The sequence below is a fragment of the Haliotis asinina genome, chromosome 6, assembly GCF_037392515.1.
Source record: "Haliotis asinina isolate JCU_RB_2024 chromosome 6, JCU_Hal_asi_v2, whole genome shotgun sequence".
Lineage (NCBI taxonomy): Eukaryota > Metazoa > Mollusca > Gastropoda > Lepetellida > Haliotidae > Haliotis > Haliotis asinina.
Genome location: NC_090285.1, coordinates 22,269,408 through 22,289,976, shown reverse-complemented (window position 1 = coordinate 22,289,976; position 20,569 = coordinate 22,269,408). Strand labels below are relative to the sequence as shown.

General features: G+C 38.3%; 1 protein-coding gene across 1 annotated transcript in view; it reads right to left on the bottom strand.

Annotated features, from left to right (window-relative positions):
* The window catches only part of LOC137287224 (S-adenosylmethionine decarboxylase proenzyme-like), a 39,963-nt gene that overhangs the window by 3,906 nt on the left and 15,488 nt on the right, over positions 1 to 20,569 (bottom strand). Inside the window, exons 6-12 of the mRNA XM_067819412.1 lie at positions 13,519 to 13,561; positions 10,822 to 10,876; positions 9,697 to 9,777; positions 6,818 to 6,910; positions 5,147 to 5,221; positions 4,426 to 4,506; positions 15 to 2,739 (exon numbers count right to left, since the gene is read on the bottom strand). Of these exons, the coding sequence (XP_067675513.1) occupies positions 2,602 to 2,739; positions 4,426 to 4,506; positions 5,147 to 5,221; positions 6,818 to 6,910; positions 9,697 to 9,777; positions 10,822 to 10,876; positions 13,519 to 13,561 (566 nt within the window). The 3' untranslated portion in view covers positions 15 to 2,601. The remainder of the gene's footprint in view (positions 1 to 14; positions 2,740 to 4,425; positions 4,507 to 5,146; positions 5,222 to 6,817; positions 6,911 to 9,696; positions 9,778 to 10,821; positions 10,877 to 13,518; positions 13,562 to 20,569) is intronic.

Sequence of the window (20,569 nt, the reverse complement as noted above, 5' to 3'; positions counted from 1 at the left end):
CATTTACCAACTACCTACAGCAGTTCTTCATCAGTGTTCTGCCTGTCACCAACCATCATCTAATGACATCACATCATAAATTCTTCATCATTTCGTCAGGTTATCATCTTGCAAAGGTTGCTGAATTATGATAAAAAACATACCAACCAGATTTGGGATTATCCGTACAAAATGCATGCTAGATATTACCAAAGAGGAGCATGGCAAAAGGCTGATATACCATTCAACACTTGCTGAGGCCAAAAATAATCCTCCTCAATTAAAGATGCTCCTGAACAAACATTTAGTGGCATCTTTTGAAGAAATGAAGACCCATTCACTGACTATTGACTTTGCTCCTATCCTGACCAAGTCTAACTGATTTGCTGCTGCAGCTCAGCCTTCAGTGTTTCCATCAGCACATACAGCAGACCTTTAAGGCTAAATATAGAGGAAACCAAAATCGGTAAGCTGCAATGCAGTATTGTTGGTTGACAAGTTATACTAAACCCCCCCAAGCATGATTTCGCAACTTCAGTTCAGTTTGATAATTAGACCAGCTTTGAGATTTTCAGCACTTGGTGTAATCAAGTCAATCATTTAAAAGCACACTATCACTGCACACTTCTCTGAAAATCAATATTGCATTTCCTTATTAATACTATCAGCCCCAAGTAAAACTACCATCGTGAGTGCAATGCCCATATATATATTATAGATCACAATATTGTTAAAAAAAGTGACATAATGACTTTAAGAATGAGGCAGATGGAAAAAAACTTTGTATGAGAACATCAGTAATGTAAAATATAATAGTCCTACAGAACATTGGTCACACCAACACAGAAACCCTCTGTATGAATAACATTATCATTAATGACATGAACAAAATGTGAACATTAACTTGAAGCTCTCTGGCACTGACATGATTGTCTTGAACTGACTTCAGTCCAGACTGGAACTGATGAACAACAGTTGTCTCCCTTACTGAGACTCTTACTGAAGGAAATCTATATAGTGAAATCCTGTCAAGACGGACACACCGGTTTTTAAGTACATCATCCAGAAAAAAGAGCAGCTGGTCGTTCAACTATGACAGATATACACACAAAGGTCAACAGGCAGTGTGCGACACAGCCAAGTGCTCGTTAGCCTGTGACTAGTAAAAATCAAGTTGGGCCAGTAAATGTCAGCGTCACCAGCCCAACTGGCCAGTGAATTTTCATGGGCCGATTTTGCAAAATTATCACTCTCTCTGGCTTGTTAAGTTATCATACATTTTCAAATTATGCAAGATTATGGCCTCGTAAAAATGTTAGAAGTTAAATCATGAAACCCTTATCAACATCCAGATTTTAGATGAATTATTCTGTGGAGAAACTTTCAGGCATAGCTAGCCCAAATGGCATGCAAAATTTGTAAAGTATTTCACACACAGCAAATGGGGACAGCCATGTTGTGTCCAGCTGATCCACTTATCTGTCTTGAGTGAATGCACTGATATCAACTTCTTGACCCAGATCTCATCATTAAAGAGCCAAATAAAGAGCAACCTTTCATCCTGCTCATTTACAGCAGGAAAGGCATATCTTTCGAAAAGCAAGCTTTTACTATTTATGAGTGAATCAAAATAGCAATATTTTACTTTGATCCATACTGCGGGAAAGGCGAGTCTTTCATAATCAAGCATCCCAAAAAGCAAGCCTTCATTATTGATGAGTCAATCAAAAAAGCAACATTTTGTCCTGCTCATTCTAATGTGGAAGAAAAGGTTTGGTTTTCTCCTTGTATTCCTTGTCAGAAGCAACATTCCGAGTTTCCAATAAAACCCTACACCAAGCAGACAGATGCCTGGTAGCACTGTCGGAAGAACAGAGAGTGTCTGCACTCTTGGGAAACGCAGTCATGAGGAATTAAGTCACGTATGAAGATAACCTCTGTATGCAACAGATGTGGAACCAATTTTCTTAACATTCCTTCACTAAATATTTAACCAAAATAATCAGAATTCAGAACCATAAGAAACTGAAAAATTGTTATAAGTGTTTTGAAGAACAATGCATGGACATCTATTTACTTTGTTGTAATTTGATGTAATTTGAATCTCATGCTGTGTAACCAAAACAGAAAACTATTTAGTCCCTTGATGAATTAGTATAATTTCTTTAAATCTTTCAATAAACAAAATGGTTCCTCAGACCAGTTCCCCTGAGTTTGTGCTGAGGGTTTCTATGTGCATGTTTTCGGTTTAAAAGGCTGGTTCGTACACTTCTGACATGTGACTGCCTTGCAACTTCCCATAGGATGACAAGCGCATGCATGCATGATCACACGGTGATCTGGATTATCTCAGTCAGAATCTGCATGAAAACTTTATCTAGGTGTTCGCGTGATGTACCCACACAAAATCTTGTGCTTCTTCCTGTTCTTCCGAGAGTTCCACACAAACACACACACTACAAACACAACATGTAAAAAAGCAATAGCGAGGCAAAAGTCTACAAAGGGAAGGAAACTACGACGTGTGCAGTCAGGTCCCGTGGGTTTGCAGGCGCAAACGAAGGTTCCAGGTACAGCGTCAGATACGACGCTCCGCCTGTTGGGACCCCTGCACGTTCTCTCCTAAATGACAGGGCGTGAGAAGAAGGAGTAGGTGAGGTTGTAGTTCTTGAAGCGGCAGTACTGATGATCCTGGACTACATAGCCCTTCATCTGTTCCTGCTTCTCCAGTTCTCGGTGGGAGTCCCGGGCAAGTGAGGCCTGGAACAAAACACAAGCTTGACGCTATCTCTCAACATTGCATCATTCTGTGAGGTTACCATATTGTAAAAGTTGATGAATTACCAAAAAATGCACCAAACAGATTTGGGTCATGTCAGGCATGAACAAAAACTGGAGCATGAAATAAGTCTGGTATACTAGAGTTTTTAAAAATTTCTATTAGGCTTAAAATTTCTATTAGGCTAAATAAAAAAAATGTAATGTTTCTTGGGCATCGGTGCATCACTTTTATTTGTGATCATTACAATTTTTTATTGCTATTCCAAAAAATAATCTTTACTTTGCCACATCCCGATCATACATTTGTTCACTGTAAAAGTGATTGCAAGACAAAAGCCCCAGCAGACATAATCCCCATAACTAAAAACACACATGAGACAGAAGCCCCACACTATGTTTTCTCAAGGTGGAGGAGCTTGGTCTTATGATCTTTGGGATTAATTAAGACACTTATCAAGTGTCAAGTATTGTTGTTTTTTCTCAATGATGGTCTTAAGGAGGAAGGATCAATTAAAGGAGTTAGAGTTAACAGGATCTGCTCAATGTGTTGACATTAAACTCGGGATTATATTAATACAAAGAACAAAGAAGGGCCAAAGAGACTCCAAAACCTGTGAGTGGACTTAAAAAAACAATGTAAAAATTGTTCCAGAATTTCTTAAGGATGTTGGACACGCTGTTAGATTAGGATAATTAATAGAATAATTACAGCTGTATGATGTGACAGGTATCAGGTAGTGCTGTGGATTACTGATGTAAATAAATCTTGTTGAATCTAAATTTTTTCGTATATATATATCGTGGGGCTTTTGTCTGCTGGGGCTTTTGTCTGTGGGGCTTCTGTCTTGTGGGACTTTTATCTGTCCACCGTAAGAGTGAGTGTCTGTAAGAATGAGTGTGAGTCTACAACTCATTAACATGTGCTTATACCTTTCCAAGTTGTATTTCTGAAGAAAAGACAAATTTGTTCCTCCCTCATCACTTTTTTCTATCAAAAATTAAAAAAAAAAGGTGTCCTACAGCCCTCAGCGCTTTTGAAGAAAATGTGCCCATGAAACACTGAATTTTTATTTTTACAGCCTTAGTGTCGGAGCGATTGAAAGAATAACTGGTCAACCGTCAATCAATCAATAATTTCTAAGGATATTGTATTGCAAAAGTTCCTGAATTACAAGTACAAAGCTGGAGCATGGCATAAGTCTGATATCCTTGAGATATCTAGAGGATTGGTTTAATTTCTATTAGTGTCAGATTGAGAGAATAATCAGGAAGTCAGAGGTATACCTGCCACTTTGTAAAAACAAAATGTTGGCAATGAATTGTGAAATAGGACTTCAACAAGTCAATAAATATTATAGATGATATTTCACTATCTACTTTATCTACTGAAATCCCAATCTGTACACAGACTTACTACTGCATTTTTACCTCTAATATCTGGCCTTATATTACAATGTATATATTTTGGTTTATGTCATGTTTGCTTTGAGCATACGATTTGTAATGAAATCTAGCACTATACAAAACTAAGAGTATTACTCATTAAAATCTAACAATGTCAATCAAACAAATTATACAAAACTACATTATTATTTAATATAATATAATAATATTTTTATGTCCATTAAGAGATGGTGATTATGATGATCATGTCCAGTAACTTACCTTATTAGCAAAGATGGTCATAAGAAACTTGCCAGGGTTGAAAACACTGAGAACTTTCTCAATGAGGTCTTGGTAAGTCTCCTGCAAGAACATCCATGATGTGAGTGAGTGAGTGACTTTAGTTTTACGCTGCATTAAGCAATATTCCAGCTGTATGGCAATCGACCAGACAATCCTGTGATCAACAGCATCACAGCATTGATCTGATGATAAGCGAAGTCGCACATCCATGATGCAGTTCTCATAAACCCTCTTTATTCAACCATTATAACACAAAATCAATTTATTTTCATGGGCCAAAATCTATTTTGAAAATTTTCAGATACAGATAAGTATAAGTTTGGTGATTTGGAAGTATTGAAGCTACCTGGATATTTATGCTAATATACCTTCACAAATATGATGTGACTTCATGATGTGGAAAACATATGCCATTCAAATAAAGTAGGGGATATTGGATTTACAACATTGATAAAATTCAAATAATGAAGCCAAGGAGGAAACAGATGATGAAGAGAAATTATGGGAAAATATAACAATTTATTCCCTTTCTTTGGAAACGTTTCGTCTGTATGGATATGTATTACTTTCTCTCATAAGCATTGGCATTGGGTAGTGGTATGCTCACAGAATGGAATATCCCATACGCTTTTTTAATGGTATATATTTCTAAGGGCACTGCACTTAGTAATTCCTGGGATATATGAAAGGTATGCCCTACCTGTGGCACATTACTCTCGAAGCTGACGTAGCTGCAGTGAGGCTCCGGGGTCACGTGAATGGTGATGTAATAACCCTGTCAGGAGCAAAGTCAAACATTTCACAATATGGAGAAAACTTTTTAACATACGATTGTAAATTGCAGTCAGTACCTTAAGAAATACAAGAATATGAGTAAGTGAGTGAGTTGAGTTTTACGCCGCAATCAGCAATATTCTAGCTATATGGCGGCTGTCAGTAAATAATTGACTCTGGACCAGACAATCCAGTGATCAACAACATGAGCATCGATCTGCGCAAATGACAACCGATGACATGTGTCAACTAAGTCAGCAAGCCTATGCAAACAATCATGTTGGTCACCTCTCATGACAAGCATAGGCACCTTTTACAGCAAGCATGGGTTGCTGAAGGCCTATTCTACACTGTACCTTCACGGATCTAAAGGAATATGAACTTGCTGTTGCCTAAACAAGACAAAATTGTGTCCAGGGACATGGATACCCCTGCTGCTGTAGCAAGCATTCCCTATGCTGAGTGTGCTCTGGTGATTAATTTCTACTAAACAATTTCAAGAAACATCTATGCAACTATAAGAGGCACACCTTTTGAGTCTCAATTAAACACTTGTGTGAGCATAATCAATTCTATTGAGCAGTTTTTGTGGAAAAGTGGATCGACTTATGCCCCGGTTTCACCATCATCAGAGAGAAATTCCACGACTTTAAGTTCAAATGTCTCTAAACATACAAAACATTATAAAATACAAAAACAACATATGAGATGCACACCTTTAGAGTTTCTATAAAAGACGTATGTAAGCTAACTGAGTTTTGTGTGGTGGTTTTTCAGAAGTGAACAAAGTACACTCCCTGTTGTTTGGGATGAACAGGATGAATAAGACCAAATTCAACTAAGTTCAAACATCTGTAGAAGTCACAAAATTAAGAAATTATATGATAAGCCCGTGTTTAGAGTCCCAATGAAACACATGTAAAAGCTCAATCAATTCTGTTGAGCAGCTTTTGTGGAGAAGCGGATAGACTTCATCCCCTATTACACAATGAAACACACATAGAAGCTCAATCAATTCTGTTGAGCAGGATACACTTCATCCCCTATTACACTATCATCATAGAGAAATTCAGCAACATGCATTGTTCATATGTCTCTAAACTTACATAAAAACCCAAATAAAGTACGAAAAACAAAATATGAGATGCACACCATTAGAGTCCTAAGAAAGTTCATTGAATTCCACAGAACGATTTTTTTAGGAGAAGTGGATAGAGTACACTGCCTCTTTTGTATGGAGAGTCGTCATGCTGCTATAGATGGCAGGGGCATAAAAATGGTCAGAGATTTAACATTTTCTGTAAAACCCTCCAGCACAGGCATGGTGCTAACATGAGCTTATAGGTTTCTGGCACACTCTTGAAAACCATCTGTAGGCTAGTGCTATTCTGCCTCTTCTAAGTGAGAGAGTGGTTTTATGGCACTCATTGCAATATTCCAGAAATTTCATGGTGGGAGACACCAGCAATGGGCTTCTAAATTGTATCTATGTGGGGAATCAAACCCCAGTCTTCAGCGTGACAAGCCGACACTTTAACCACTAGATTACCCCTCCACTCTGCGTCTTCTAAGTCTAGGTCAAGTCAGTAGTACTCACTCCTTTGACCAGGCCATTCATTGAGTAGCCACATGGGTCAAACAGGAAGTCATCAATCTTGGCACCGGGGATTATATCAAAGATTCCAGATTTCTGAAATGAAAGAGTGAGAACATTATTACTGCACAGGACACAAGTCAGTGTGTAACTTTCACTACCTGACACAATGACAGACACACCTATTATTTTATACTTTGGAGGAAGGAGGGGACTGAAGCAGACATGGTACATACCTATTTGAGACACAGAGACAAAACCAGACATGACACCAGGCTATTTGACCTATTGACAAACATGGTTCCTTTCCGTTTCACCAACTGATTGACATGGTACCTCTTCATTTTCTATAAATCATGAGTGTCATACTCATAGACACAATATGATCAGTATTCTGACTGTTTATAAACAATGCAACTTGACATTCCCTAAAAATGATAACAATATTCATATGCATGCAAGAATTTGACACACCAGACTCACAGTACTTCTGAGATCATCACCATTTCGTCAATATAATTACTTCAATCTTTCTACAGTTGTTACCATGACACAACAATGAATAATATTACAATTACAATGCATGATTGTATTCATGTCTACTCCCATTTGGCAATACTGCAGTATAATCACTTAAATGAGACATGGAATAGACTTGACAGAATAACTAGATAAAGCCCACTTAAATAGAGACATATGTCGGAATCCTAATCAAATTTATGATGGAATGCTGCATACATCGTTCTCTCATGACATAGCCTGACATGTAATTACATTGCAAGGATCTACCTGGAACTGCAGCAAATGTGACAGAAAATTCTGCAGCAAATGTGACAGAAAATTCAGCAGCAAATGTGACTGAAAATTCAGCAGCAAATGTGATAGAAAATTCTGCTGCAAATGTGACTGAAAATTCAGCAGCAAATGTGATAGAAAATTCTGCTGCAAATGTGACAGAAAATTCTGCTGCAAATGTGATAGAAAATTCAACAGCAAATGTAACAGAAAATTCAGCAACAATGTGACTGAAAATTCTGCAGCAAATGTGACAGAAAAATCAGCAGCAATTGTGACGGAAAATGTCCAAAGTGGATTGAAAGTTTCCCATTTTATGACAAAAGCCAATACCTGACATAACCTGTATTTAACTGACAACAGGACAAAACACATAGAAGTGGTTGTAATGCTTCTTTACATACTGATATTATAATTGACTGCAATCTCAAATACATTAAGGTAAATTTACCTCCAAATCTAAATGGATAGGAATTTAATGTATAAAGATAGGTCATGTAAAGACATGTACAGCGAGCCATCCTGATGGTCTGACGCAAATTTTAGATGTTCCATATATCTGTATGTTCATGAATTCTTGGTGTAAGGTCTGGTTAAATCCATTTGGGTCTAGAAACATTTTGATGATACCAGCCCTGCTGTCTGGCTGGGGTTTGGGCATATTTCATTCACTGATAAAGAACCAAATTTTGAACTCAATACATTTTCCCCAATTCACCTGCCAGGGCAGTTCAACTTCAAAATCCTTGAAATATTTCGGACAACTACACATGCTATCAACACTCCATATGGAGAGCTTCAAACTCTTTTGGTAGGATTTCATCAAATAAAAACTGAGGCTATATGAGGCCATATATGTTTTTCGACAATTATGACATACAGTATTTGTCCTGGGCATGCGTGTCTAAACTATGGCTGGAATTAATTCATTATGAGGAGACTGTGATACGTACATGTATCATGAATTTTGAGTAATGCATACAGTAACAGATGTATTACTGAGTATACTCCATGAAGCAACAACAAAATAATATGTTGACATGTTTTTACCATGTTATCAGTATCAATTTACTATGAAAATGTCCAGTGACCAAACTATTGACATGACAGCATTAATACGCCAGTAATAAGAAATGCTACATCTGGAATGTGTTGGTTATTATTCTGCCAATCTTCCACGTCACACACCTCACTTTGATAAATAACACAATATTCCAGCGGAAATTCTCCTTTAAAAAACGTTATTGTGTATTCAATTATACTGAATTGGATTACAAAAAGCATACATTTCAATTTGCTGAATGAATACCAAAACCCCCTGGTAGAATACACGATATCCAGTGTTCATGAATAGTATCAGAAGCCTTGGACGAATCTGGCAGATTTGCCAACGGGCTGATGGAAGTCTACAACCCACTGGCCCCAGAGTCCGACTCTATATTTCACAAAGACTTTGACTGAGGTTGTTGAGACATGTGGCACTTGTTTGCTGTTTATACATTTTACGCTTATTAATAATTTCAAAGCCAGTAATAAGAAATGTTATTTCTGGAATGTGTGGGTTATTATTCTCTGGGTCTTGTGAGTTTTATGTGGGTCAGACAGACATCTGAAACTTACAGGACTCAATGTCCTGTCTTTTTGAAGCACCATTCTTGAACACTGACGATGTCAAGCATACTGTCTCTGTGAGCAAAGCATTTTTACTGGATGATGAGTCATAGGCAGTATCTTGTTGAAAAATAATTAAAATACATACTCTGTGTTTCACAGTTGTCGTCTGAATATTGTGTTAAATATTCAGTGTCCACTTTTCATATTTTTAAGGTCACAGCATCAAATGTACAGTATGATTTACAGATGAATATCATGTTAACCACCAAACCTCACAATCAGGCTTAATTTAGGGCTCAAATCAAAATCTTTCAATCCTGAAACATCCAAAGAGATACAACTCTGCACAACTACTTGCAGCACTTTATGACTTCTGATGCTCTGATATTTAGGCCTGGGACAAAGACATTTCTGGCCATGCACAGACATAACCTTGACAGTGTCTAGGACGACTGGGGAAAGGTCAGACCTACCTTTGTAGCCTCTGGTCCATCTACGCACACCTCTTTAGTAAATATCTTCATCTTTTCTTGGCACATGTCCCACATGAGCAGGTGGATGTGGTTAAGGTACAAACTTTGGTGGATCATACAAGCACCAAGGAGAAAGTGAGAGGAATACTCGAGATGTTGTCTTAATTAGCAAGTAATGAATTTGGAAACTGCCATTTGAAGAGAGAGTAAAATTCCCACTTGCTCCTAGGATAGAAACAAGGTCTGAATTCCTATTTGCATGAAAAAAACTGTCCAAATTCCTATTTTCATGGAAACAAGGTCCAAAGTGCCATTTGCATGGAAACAAGGTCCAATTTGTTATTTGCAAGAAAACAAACCCTGAGTTGCTTATGGCATGGAAACAAGGTCCAATTTATCATTTGCATGGAAACAAGGTCCAAATTGCAATTTGGATGGAAACAAGGTTTGAAATGGTTTTGGGATGGACAGAATAGTGCCAGCTACTTTGTGGATGGAAGCAAGATGCCATGAGCTACATGTTGTACATAGTAGATTAAAGCATAGAGGAAAGAAGGGAATAAAAGGTCCAGAAACAACGGTATACAACATGGAGACAACAACAGCTTCCCTATCTATACTTCCTTTCAAAAGATTAGGTTCACTTAAACATTCACTTTATGTTATGCATATATACATGGTTATGCCGAAGATTGATTTCTCCACTAATTTGGGGAACCTACTGCAAACCACATGCAGATGAAATGCATGAAGATCATGCATATGAATTGCTGAAAAACATGTTCAAAATATTGTGCATATGAGCAGCTCCTTGTTTGCAAAAATATTTGTAAAGTATTTGCCAATTTTCATTGATTTTCATCATCTTTTGACCTCATGACAACAACCTTCCTTAATGTTAGAAATTTATTTTACATTACATCAATTCGTGTGTAGTAAACAGCACCTTTTAACAGAATGAAATATTTTTCAACATTTAGTTTGGAACAGTTGCCTGAAGCAAGTGACTATATTTACACTAGTGAGGGTAAATTGTTGATAGGAAGCACATTTGGGTCAAACCACTGCCTGGCAAACTACTACCATATCCTTATAGCTCTTTCTTTACCATGGCTACAAGGATATTTCAAATGTCTGATCAGGCCGGGTAACACCTTCCTCATCCAGAGTGTACAGATACCTGCAAATAAACAAGTCCACCATTAACAGATACTCAACATCAGGGTTCAAGCAGAAGAAATACTACTCTCATTTTCTTTGAGATGCATTTCAACTTAATAAAGATATGAAGGGGGTATATATATCTTGATTATTTTTGTCATAACAATCCGATTGCCCACATTTTAGCATCTCCTAAAGATGATTGGTCAGTTGAAACCAGCTTCCTGTGTAAAAGACTTACATTTTCTTTTGGTTTTTATGATGCAATAGGATAAAAAGATTGAGTACTTAAATGTTCCAATACTTGCACATGTCTGTTAGTCATGCATAAATGAAAACAAAGTCACAAACAGTTCCTTCCTCAAGTACCACATTTATTGCATCTGGCGTAAAGTGAATAATTTTGCTTCATTCTCATATGATTGCTATGGTCTTGTTTATAATTCATGAAACATTTCCTTTAACATTTATTTAAGGAAGTAGAGAAATGAATGCACAGTGTTTGTCCCATTGTTCAAACTTATGACTGTATGTTTATGTCAAGCCTCTCCCTGATACACCAGGATTTGGATTGTGTTTAAAAAGTCAAGATTCTTCGGTTAAGCACCTTTCCAAGTCCTATCCCAGCACTGCTCGATCCCATCTGCTCTGTTCCTCAGCCATCAAGATTCTTACCGTAAATTGTTTTTTACTCCATATCTCCATTTCCATCAGTCCTTCCTCCTTATGCTACACATGGTTCATACCTTATCCCTCATGGCTCATATCTTATCCTACACATGGTTCATACCTTATCCCTCATGGCTCATATCTTATCCTACACAATGTTCATACCTTATCCCTCATGGATTATATCTAATCCTAGACATGGTTCATACCTTATCCCTCATGGCTCATATCTTATCCTACACAATGTTCATACCTTATCCCTCATGGCTCATATCTTATCCTACACATGGTTCATACCTTATCCCTCATGGCTCATATCTCATCCTACACATGGTTCATACCATATCCCTCATGGCTCATATCTTATCCTACACAATGTTCATACCTTATCCCTCATGGCTCATATCTTATCCTACACATGGTTCATGCCTTATCCCTCATGGCTCATATCTTATCCTACACATGGTTCATACCTTTTCCTACATGGCTCATATCTTATCCTGTAAGTTCATACCTAATCCCACATGGTTCATACCTTATCTGGTACAGTTCATACCTTAATTCCCATGGTTCATACCTTATTTCACATGGTTTATGCCTAATCCTACATGGTTCATACTGAATCATATTAGTTCCTCATCATTCATACCTAATCATCCACGGTTAATAAATCATCCCTCATGGTTCATACCTTATCTTACATGGTTAATACCTCATCCCTCATGGTTCATACCTTAACCAACATGGTTTATCACTTATCCTCAATTGTTCGCACCTTAACCAACATGGTTTATCACTTACCCCCAATTGTTCGCACCTTAACCAACATGGTTTATCACTTACCCCCAATTGTTCGCACCTTAACCAACATGGTTTATCACTTACCCCCAATTGTTCGCTCCTTAACCAACATGGTTTATCACTTATCCTTAATTGTTCTTATCACTTATCCCCAATTGTTCACACCTTAACCACCATGGTTTATCACTTATCCCCAATTGTTCGCACCTTAACCAACATGGTTTATCACTTATCCCCAATTGTTCGCACCTTAACCACCATGGTTTATCACTTATCCCCAATTGTTCGCACCTTAACCACCATGGTTTATCACTTATCCCCAATTGTTCGCACCTTAACCACCATAGTTTATCACTTATCCCTAATTGTTCGCACCTTAACCACCATGGTTTATCACTTATCCCCAATTGTTCGCACCTTAACCAACATGGTTTATCACTTACCCCCAATTGTTCGCACCTTAACCAACATGGTTTATCACTTATCCCTAATTGTTCGCACCTTAACCACCATGGTTTATCACTTACCCCCAATTGTTCGCACCTTAACCAACATGGTTTATCACTTATCCCTAATTGTTCGCACCTTAACCACCATGGTTTATCACTTACCCCCAATTGTTCGCACCTTAACCAACATGGTTTATCACTTATCCCTAATTGTTTGCACCTTAACCACCATGGTTTATCACTTATCCCCAATTGTTCGCACCTTAACCACCATGGTTTATCACTTATCCCTAATTGTTCGCACCTTAACCAACATGGTTTATCACTTATCCCTAATTGTTCGCACCTTAACCAACATGGTTTATCACTTATCCCCAATTGTTCGCACCTTAACCACCATGGTTTATCACTTATCCCTAATTGTTCGCACCTTAACCACCATGGTTTATCACTTACCCCCAATTGTTCGCACCTTAACCAACATGGTTTATCACTTATCCCCAATTGTTCGCACCTTAACCAACATGGTTTATCACTTACCCCCAATTGTTCGCACCTTAACCACCATGGTTTATCACTTATCCCTAATTGTTCGCACCTTAACCACCATGGTTTATCACTTACCCCCAATTGTTCGCACCTTAACCAACATGGTTTATACCTTATCTAAAACTATTCATACTCAAATGACCCCAAGCTGGGACTGATATGATACACTCAGTTATGGCACAAAGATACATACCAGCAGTCACGATTGATTCTCCCTAAGCTGTAGGCAGCACCATCTGCAATAGAAGACACATCATATTACACTTGGCAATGTATCAATTTCAAACCTCTACTTATCAATATGACAATGTTTTCGACAACTGTCAAGTGAATTTGGTGGGGGCTGTGATCACTGTTCACACAGCAGTCAGCTCTAGTGTTGCAAATGAGAAACCAAATCCACCATCGATTATCAAGGACTTGAGGTGAATGATTATCAGTTACAATCAAAATACATAGACATGTAATGTAACCACCCAAGGTTTATTGTCATCATTGTTTTTTGACAATTAATACTGCAAAGCAATGATGGAGGCAAGACCACTGACTTTATTGATTATTTTCTCCCGTTGCAAGAGGCATAATCCACTAAAACAATCCATGCTCCAGTGTAAAAACATTAGTCTTGCAGTGTTGTATTTAAAACAAAATTCCACCTATGGCTTGAGACACTGAAAATAATAACTTGGATCTAAAATGTAAAAAATAATGGTCTCATTTGTGGGAATGTCGATAAACAAGTATTTCTCTCGGTGACTTTCTCCTAACAGTATGTTGACCATAGACAGATGCTGCAGCACCACACAATTGATGAAGATGTATGCTGCGGCTGCAACATTTCACAAGTGGGTGAGACTATGCAGAACATGGCAACAGCATTTTTTAGCCTCAGTGAGACATTTCCCAGGTGAATATATGCAGCATCCAGCACAGCTAATGACAGTTTCTGGGTCAGCTTGAGTCATCACCTCAACAGTGCTGTCACAGCTCATTGTACTTAACATGAAAATCGCTTAGCACAGCTTGCACATCAGCTTGCATGTATTACTGAGACAACATCCTGAAAACCTTTCACTTATATCAGGTTTCTATGGAAACCAAGAACATTGTTTCCATGGGAACCACCTGAAATATAAATGACAAAAACCTGTCAATAGCAACAGGCACCACTCTAGGTTCTGTTTGATATATTTACTAGTATTTGTTGAAAAATATCGAAAGTATTTGAGTTATGCTCTAGCAATAAAATGATTAAGCACTTCCTGTTATTCCTGGGGATCTAGGGTAGCTTAGTGGTTTAAGTGTTTGCTCCTCAGGCTGAAGACCTGGGTTTGATTCTCCACATGGGTACAATGTGTGACATAGCTGTAATATTGCTAAAAACAGTATAAAACCATACTCACTCTTGCACTATCTCTGTTATACCTGGCTGCCTTAAACTTATTCTTATTTTAACAGAATTAAAACGCACAATGGATTAAATATAATTATCAAGTTATTCATCTGACTCAACCATCCCCATGTCTAAGTTCTGCAAAAGCTTTGAAAAACAGTTATATCACTATCCATTAGAATTATCTTTGTTCAGAGTATCAGGGTGAGTGAGTATTAGTGGAGTTTGGAGTGAGTGAGTGCGTTTATTTTAATGTTGCATCTAGAAATATTCCAGCAACATCATGGTGAGGGGACACCAGAAATGAGCTTCACACATTGTACCCATGTGGGGAATCAAACATGGTTCTTCAGTGTGACGAGAAAATGCATTATATACTTAAGCATTATATACTTGGCTGATTATATACTTGACGCATGCGCAGTGAATAGGTTCGCGGAGCTTGAAACAGTATGCATGCCCAGCATCTGAGGTCGTGAGCAGGAGTCTTATTTTGGTTGTGTACACAAACAAGTAAATAATCTACTCGGTACGTAAAACAACTTGTTGATTGTGGTAAGCAGTCTCTGTCACAGAGAAAGCTCAGTGTCTGGTTTATTTACACCTATATGTCTGTCTGCCTGTCTGCTAAAGACAACATGCAGTACACAGCTTCAATCATTGACCACATGCAATTTGAACTTAACACCTATCAGACAATACGACATAAAGAAAATAAGTTGATTTATGACTTGTGCACTCGAGTCCCGTGTCTACCACATTATGTAATTAGGCACGTGTGATACACATGACATGTTTTTATGTCTGTGGGTTGCCAACAAACTACATTCATTTTTTCGGATGACTGGATCTGACGGAAACTGGTGCAAACTCTTGTCAGTTTCAAGTCCTGCTTTGTACTTGGACGAATGACAGATTCCAGCCACGCAGGATTTTTATTGGATCGAGCGCAAATTCAGAGAATATGTATTTTCCAAACCCAACATCCCTATATACATTCTTCATGGATAACGACTTCTTTTCGTGTATATGATTTTGTTTGACAACAGTATATGAATCCATACTGAAACGACGCATCAAGTACACAAAAAGAAGTTGTTATCCATAAAGAATCTTACTTTCTTGTGACTGGCTATACTTCTAAAATGCCCATCAAAAAGATCATCTTTCTGTACACACAATGAACCCTCAGCATTTCAGCAAATGAAACAGCCAATCGGAAGCCGTCGTTACACTTGAGTGCATATCCACCCGCCATGACTGGGTTCGGTCTCCCGAGGGCTTCGTTTCGGGGGAAGTAAGCCCAAGTACAAAATATTGCACTTTTGAATCGCGATTATACGCTTATAATTGTGTTTATTTGCTTTTTTAGAAGCAGCAATGTATATTATATGTCATGAATAAGTGATAAATGTGTTTTGATTATGTTTCATTTTTTGGTTGCATGTGACCTTTAAGATTGCCCACATGTAGCTCTGGAAAAGAAACTCATGGCACCCCTAATAACACTGGTTTGATAATTATCTCTTCGACAAGCTTGCAGAGTTATATTTGTGTAACTTCAATGTGTCATTTCTGAGAATACTTAATAGTTGTTGCTACTGCAGACATTATGAGTAATTAGTACATTAAATGACATGAATCAAAGACCATAATTGCATATAATTATATATCACAGCAAATTTTCGAACAATTCAGTACAGTATGCACACAGTATGCACAGGCTAAAATGCATGGTACAGAGGCCTTAAGTCCATAAAAATGTAATTCGCCATTTCACATCGTTACCAGACCATACATAAAATATGAGGTCTTCAACATTTTTTTTCAGAAAAATCGTCCCCATAAATCACAAACTGACCAATGAACATCTACCCAGCTGGGGATAATACTAGTATCTATGTAGATAAATTATAGATAAAAATTGTAGATAAACTATGTAGATAAATTTTTGTAGAGAAAAGTCATTGTGGACATGCAGATAGTAAAATTTCACAATATTTCTGTGTACACTGAGGTAGATAGTGTGGTTAGACATGATATTTACAGGCAAGTATAATGGAATTTTGCCAAGTGCTGTATTATACAATAAAATCACAAACCGAACTGTTTTATAACACTGCAGGGTTTCTGGGGCAAAACATGTCCTAATCTTGTCAGCAGATCTGAATGAAGTGAGGATTGGTAGGTCCCAGTTTGTGACCTGCATGACTGTGTACTGTAATTCTGACCTCAACTCCCACCCCCACCCCGACATGTTTTGTCAGATCTCAATTTTGTCCACCTGGCATGACAAAGCATATAGCTGGGGATTGCCCTATGCAGGATTCAACAGTCTCATGGAAAACTGACTGATTTGGTTTGATGTTTTGGCAAGGTTTAAATGATGGTGCCTATATATATGAATCTCCTGTCTGTCTGTCTGTCATGTTCTGACACTTGTTTCCATAGAACTTAACATACGATAAAAACCATGAGATGAATGCATTAATCTAGTTATGACTGACTGACTGATTGACTGAGTCTGAGGTTGCCTGAAACTGATAGACTGAACTGAAACTGAGCAAGACTGAGACTGAGACTGAGGCTTAAGGAGAGTAACCCTGGTAACAGTGAGACAAACTGACTGAGACTGAGGCTGAGGCTGAGACTGAGGCTTAAGGAGAGTAACCCTGGTAACAGTGAGACAAACTGACTGAGACTGAGGCTTAAGGAGAGTAACAGTGAGACAAACTGACTGAGACTGAGACTGAGGCTTAAGGAGAGCAACAGTGAGACAAACTGACTGAGACTGAGACTGAGACTGAGGCTTAAGGAGAGTAACAGTGAGACAAACTGACTGAGACTGACGCTGAGGTTGAGACTGAGACTTAAGGAGAGTAACAGTGAAACAAACTGACTGAGACTGAGGCTGAGACTGAGGCTTAAGGAGAGTAACAGTGAGACAAACTGACTGAGACTGAGGCTGAGGTTGAGACTGAGGCTTAAGGAGAGTAACAGTGAAACAAACTGACTGAGACTGAGGCTGAGGTTGAGACTGAGGCTTAAGGAGAGTAACAGTGAGACAAACTGACTGAGACTGAGGCTTAAGGAGAGTAACAGTGAGACAAACTGACTGAGACTGAGGCTTAAGGAGAGTAACAGTGAGACAAACTGACTGAGACTGAGACTGAGACTGAGGCTTAAGGAGAGCAACAGTGAGACAAACTGACTGAGACTGACGCTGAGGTTTGAGACTGAGACTTAAGGAGAGTAACAGTGAGACAAACTGACTGAGACTGAGGCTGAGGCTGAGGCTGAGGCTGAGGCTGAGACTGAATGTGACTGACACACTTAAACTTTGGTTCAAAAGCCACACTCAAACAAAGATGCAAACAAGAATAATACTTTTAAACAATCTTTCCAGGGGTAATGGTTTATATTGACATTCTTTTCATGTAAATAAGGCGACTGGAGTATTGCAATACTGTGCTATTGCCGCCATCAATCACAACCGAAACCATCATTAACAATTTACCAATCTTACTATGGCATTGTTCTGATGGCCATTGTTCTTGGGATGCAATAAGAGGATGAAAATGTTAATGAAGTCACTTGTCTTTCTATTCCTTGTAAAATTCAGGTGCACATCTACTGGTGACCCAAGACCAATCTTCTTAAACAATGACAACAATGTAGGCTTCTCAAAAGATATTGCTGCAACCACCATGCGAGCATACACAATATCGATAATAAATGGAAATAATCCACAACATTCATCTGTTGTTCCTAAGCAGTGGTAAAATGTGACTTTGAGATGATTGGTCTCTGTTGAGTGTTTCTGGCAGGAAGAGGGCAAACAGGCCTGCCAGGACAGCCGAATACCAACAAAGGCAGGGTTCGACCAACAAACTTTCTTTGGTTGGATGGTTTGTTGTGTAAGGTCAACAAGAGTAATACTTTTGATCTATACTTAATCACACCGATTGTAATTTTACCGAGAGTTTTATCATGGTAATGAGGTATCAATCTTCTATTTTCACCGTGAAAAACATTTGTGTCTTGCCAAGATTATTAATTGTGACTCATTCTGTCACATGTTAATTTCACATGCCCTTTCATCTTGCATGACAATACTTTTATCATCTTGCGTGACAATATTTTTATCACAAACTTTATGACATTGGTAAGTTATCTCTGCTGTGCCATCACGATTTCTACCATGCAAGATGCCAATGGCAGTCATGCAGACTACACGTGTCAAGGCCAAAATAAAATCAAAAGAAGAGTGCAATACTGAAACTGACAGTGAGTGAGAGAGAGAGTGAATGACTTTAGTTTTACACTGCGCTCTGCACTATTCCAGCTATATGGTGCCGTGTGTAAACATTCAAGTTTGTCCCAGACAATCTAATGATCAACAGCATGAGTATTGATCTATACAACTGGGATACAATGACAAGCATGGGTTGCTTAAGATCAATCTTAACCTGTATTTTCTTTGGTGAAAGGGAGTGAGTGAACAGGGTCATAAGAGATGTTTGGAGTGAGTGAGTGAGTGTAGTTTTACACCGCACTCAGCAATATTCAAGCTATATGGCTGCGGTCTGTAAATAATCGAGTCTGGACCAGGCAATCCAGTGACCAACAACATGAGCATCGATCTGCGCAATTGGGAACCGATGACATGTGTCAACCAAGTCAGCGAGCCTGACCACCCGATCCTGATAGTCGCATCTTACGACAAGAATAGTCGCCTTTTATGGCAAGCATGGGTTGCTGATGGTCTATTCTACCCCGAGACCTTCACTGGTTGAGATGTTTGGAATATGACACTAAAGACCAGAAATGGGATTCACACATGATACCATGATACGTAACCCATGCTTGTCATGAGAGGTGACAACCAGGATTGGTTGGTCAGGCTCAATGACTTAGCTGACACATGTTGTCATATCCCAGTTGTGTAGATCGATGATCATGATGTCGATCACTGGACTGTCTGGTCCTGACTTGATTATTTAAAAACTGCCATCATTTAGTTGGAAAACTGCTGTATGTGAAACTATACAAACAAAACCACGAGCCTACCCTAAAGAGACTACAGAATTCAATATAAGTAGTTATCTCATGGAACTGACATTGCCAATTACTAAAGACCAGTATGTATCTCCCTGATTAGCCGCAGCTGGATGCCAAGGTGAAGGTCGCTGATCTGTGCCAGCTAGTTTCATGTTAGCAAGGCGTGTGTGCACCACCTTATCAGATTATACCACTGGCTTACTAGGATCATAATTTAGGATAGACTAATTACAAGACACCATAACCATGAACTATTTAGAAGACAGCAACTCGTGATAAATCTGGGAGCATGATAATTTTGCTTGATATATGGCAGATATGAAAGTTATGCTACACTTAATTTTGTCATAATTTTATGTATCAACTGACAAATTAAAATGGTAACAAGTTAAAGCAGGAACATAATGAGTGCTAAATTGTAAACGGATAACACAAAGGAAGAGACAATCTTTACTTTTCTCTCAGTGTCTCAAAATGAACCAACATTCAAAAAGATTAGACATGTACGCCTGCTCACGAAACAGTGTTGGAGAAATGCTATTATTCAGTCATCATAGCAGCTGGGTGAGTTAGTTAATATTTAACGTCACATCAGCTATATTTCAGCCATATTGTGACGAGAACATATTTAACACTGAAATGGAAGATGTGTATAATATACTAGCAAAATAAATGAAATATAATATTGAAACCGGCCATGAAAGGACAGTAAAACAACTAGGACATCACAATTACTACTAAAAACAGTATGTAGAGTTATAACCATTAGCACTGGACAGTGGACAGAGCA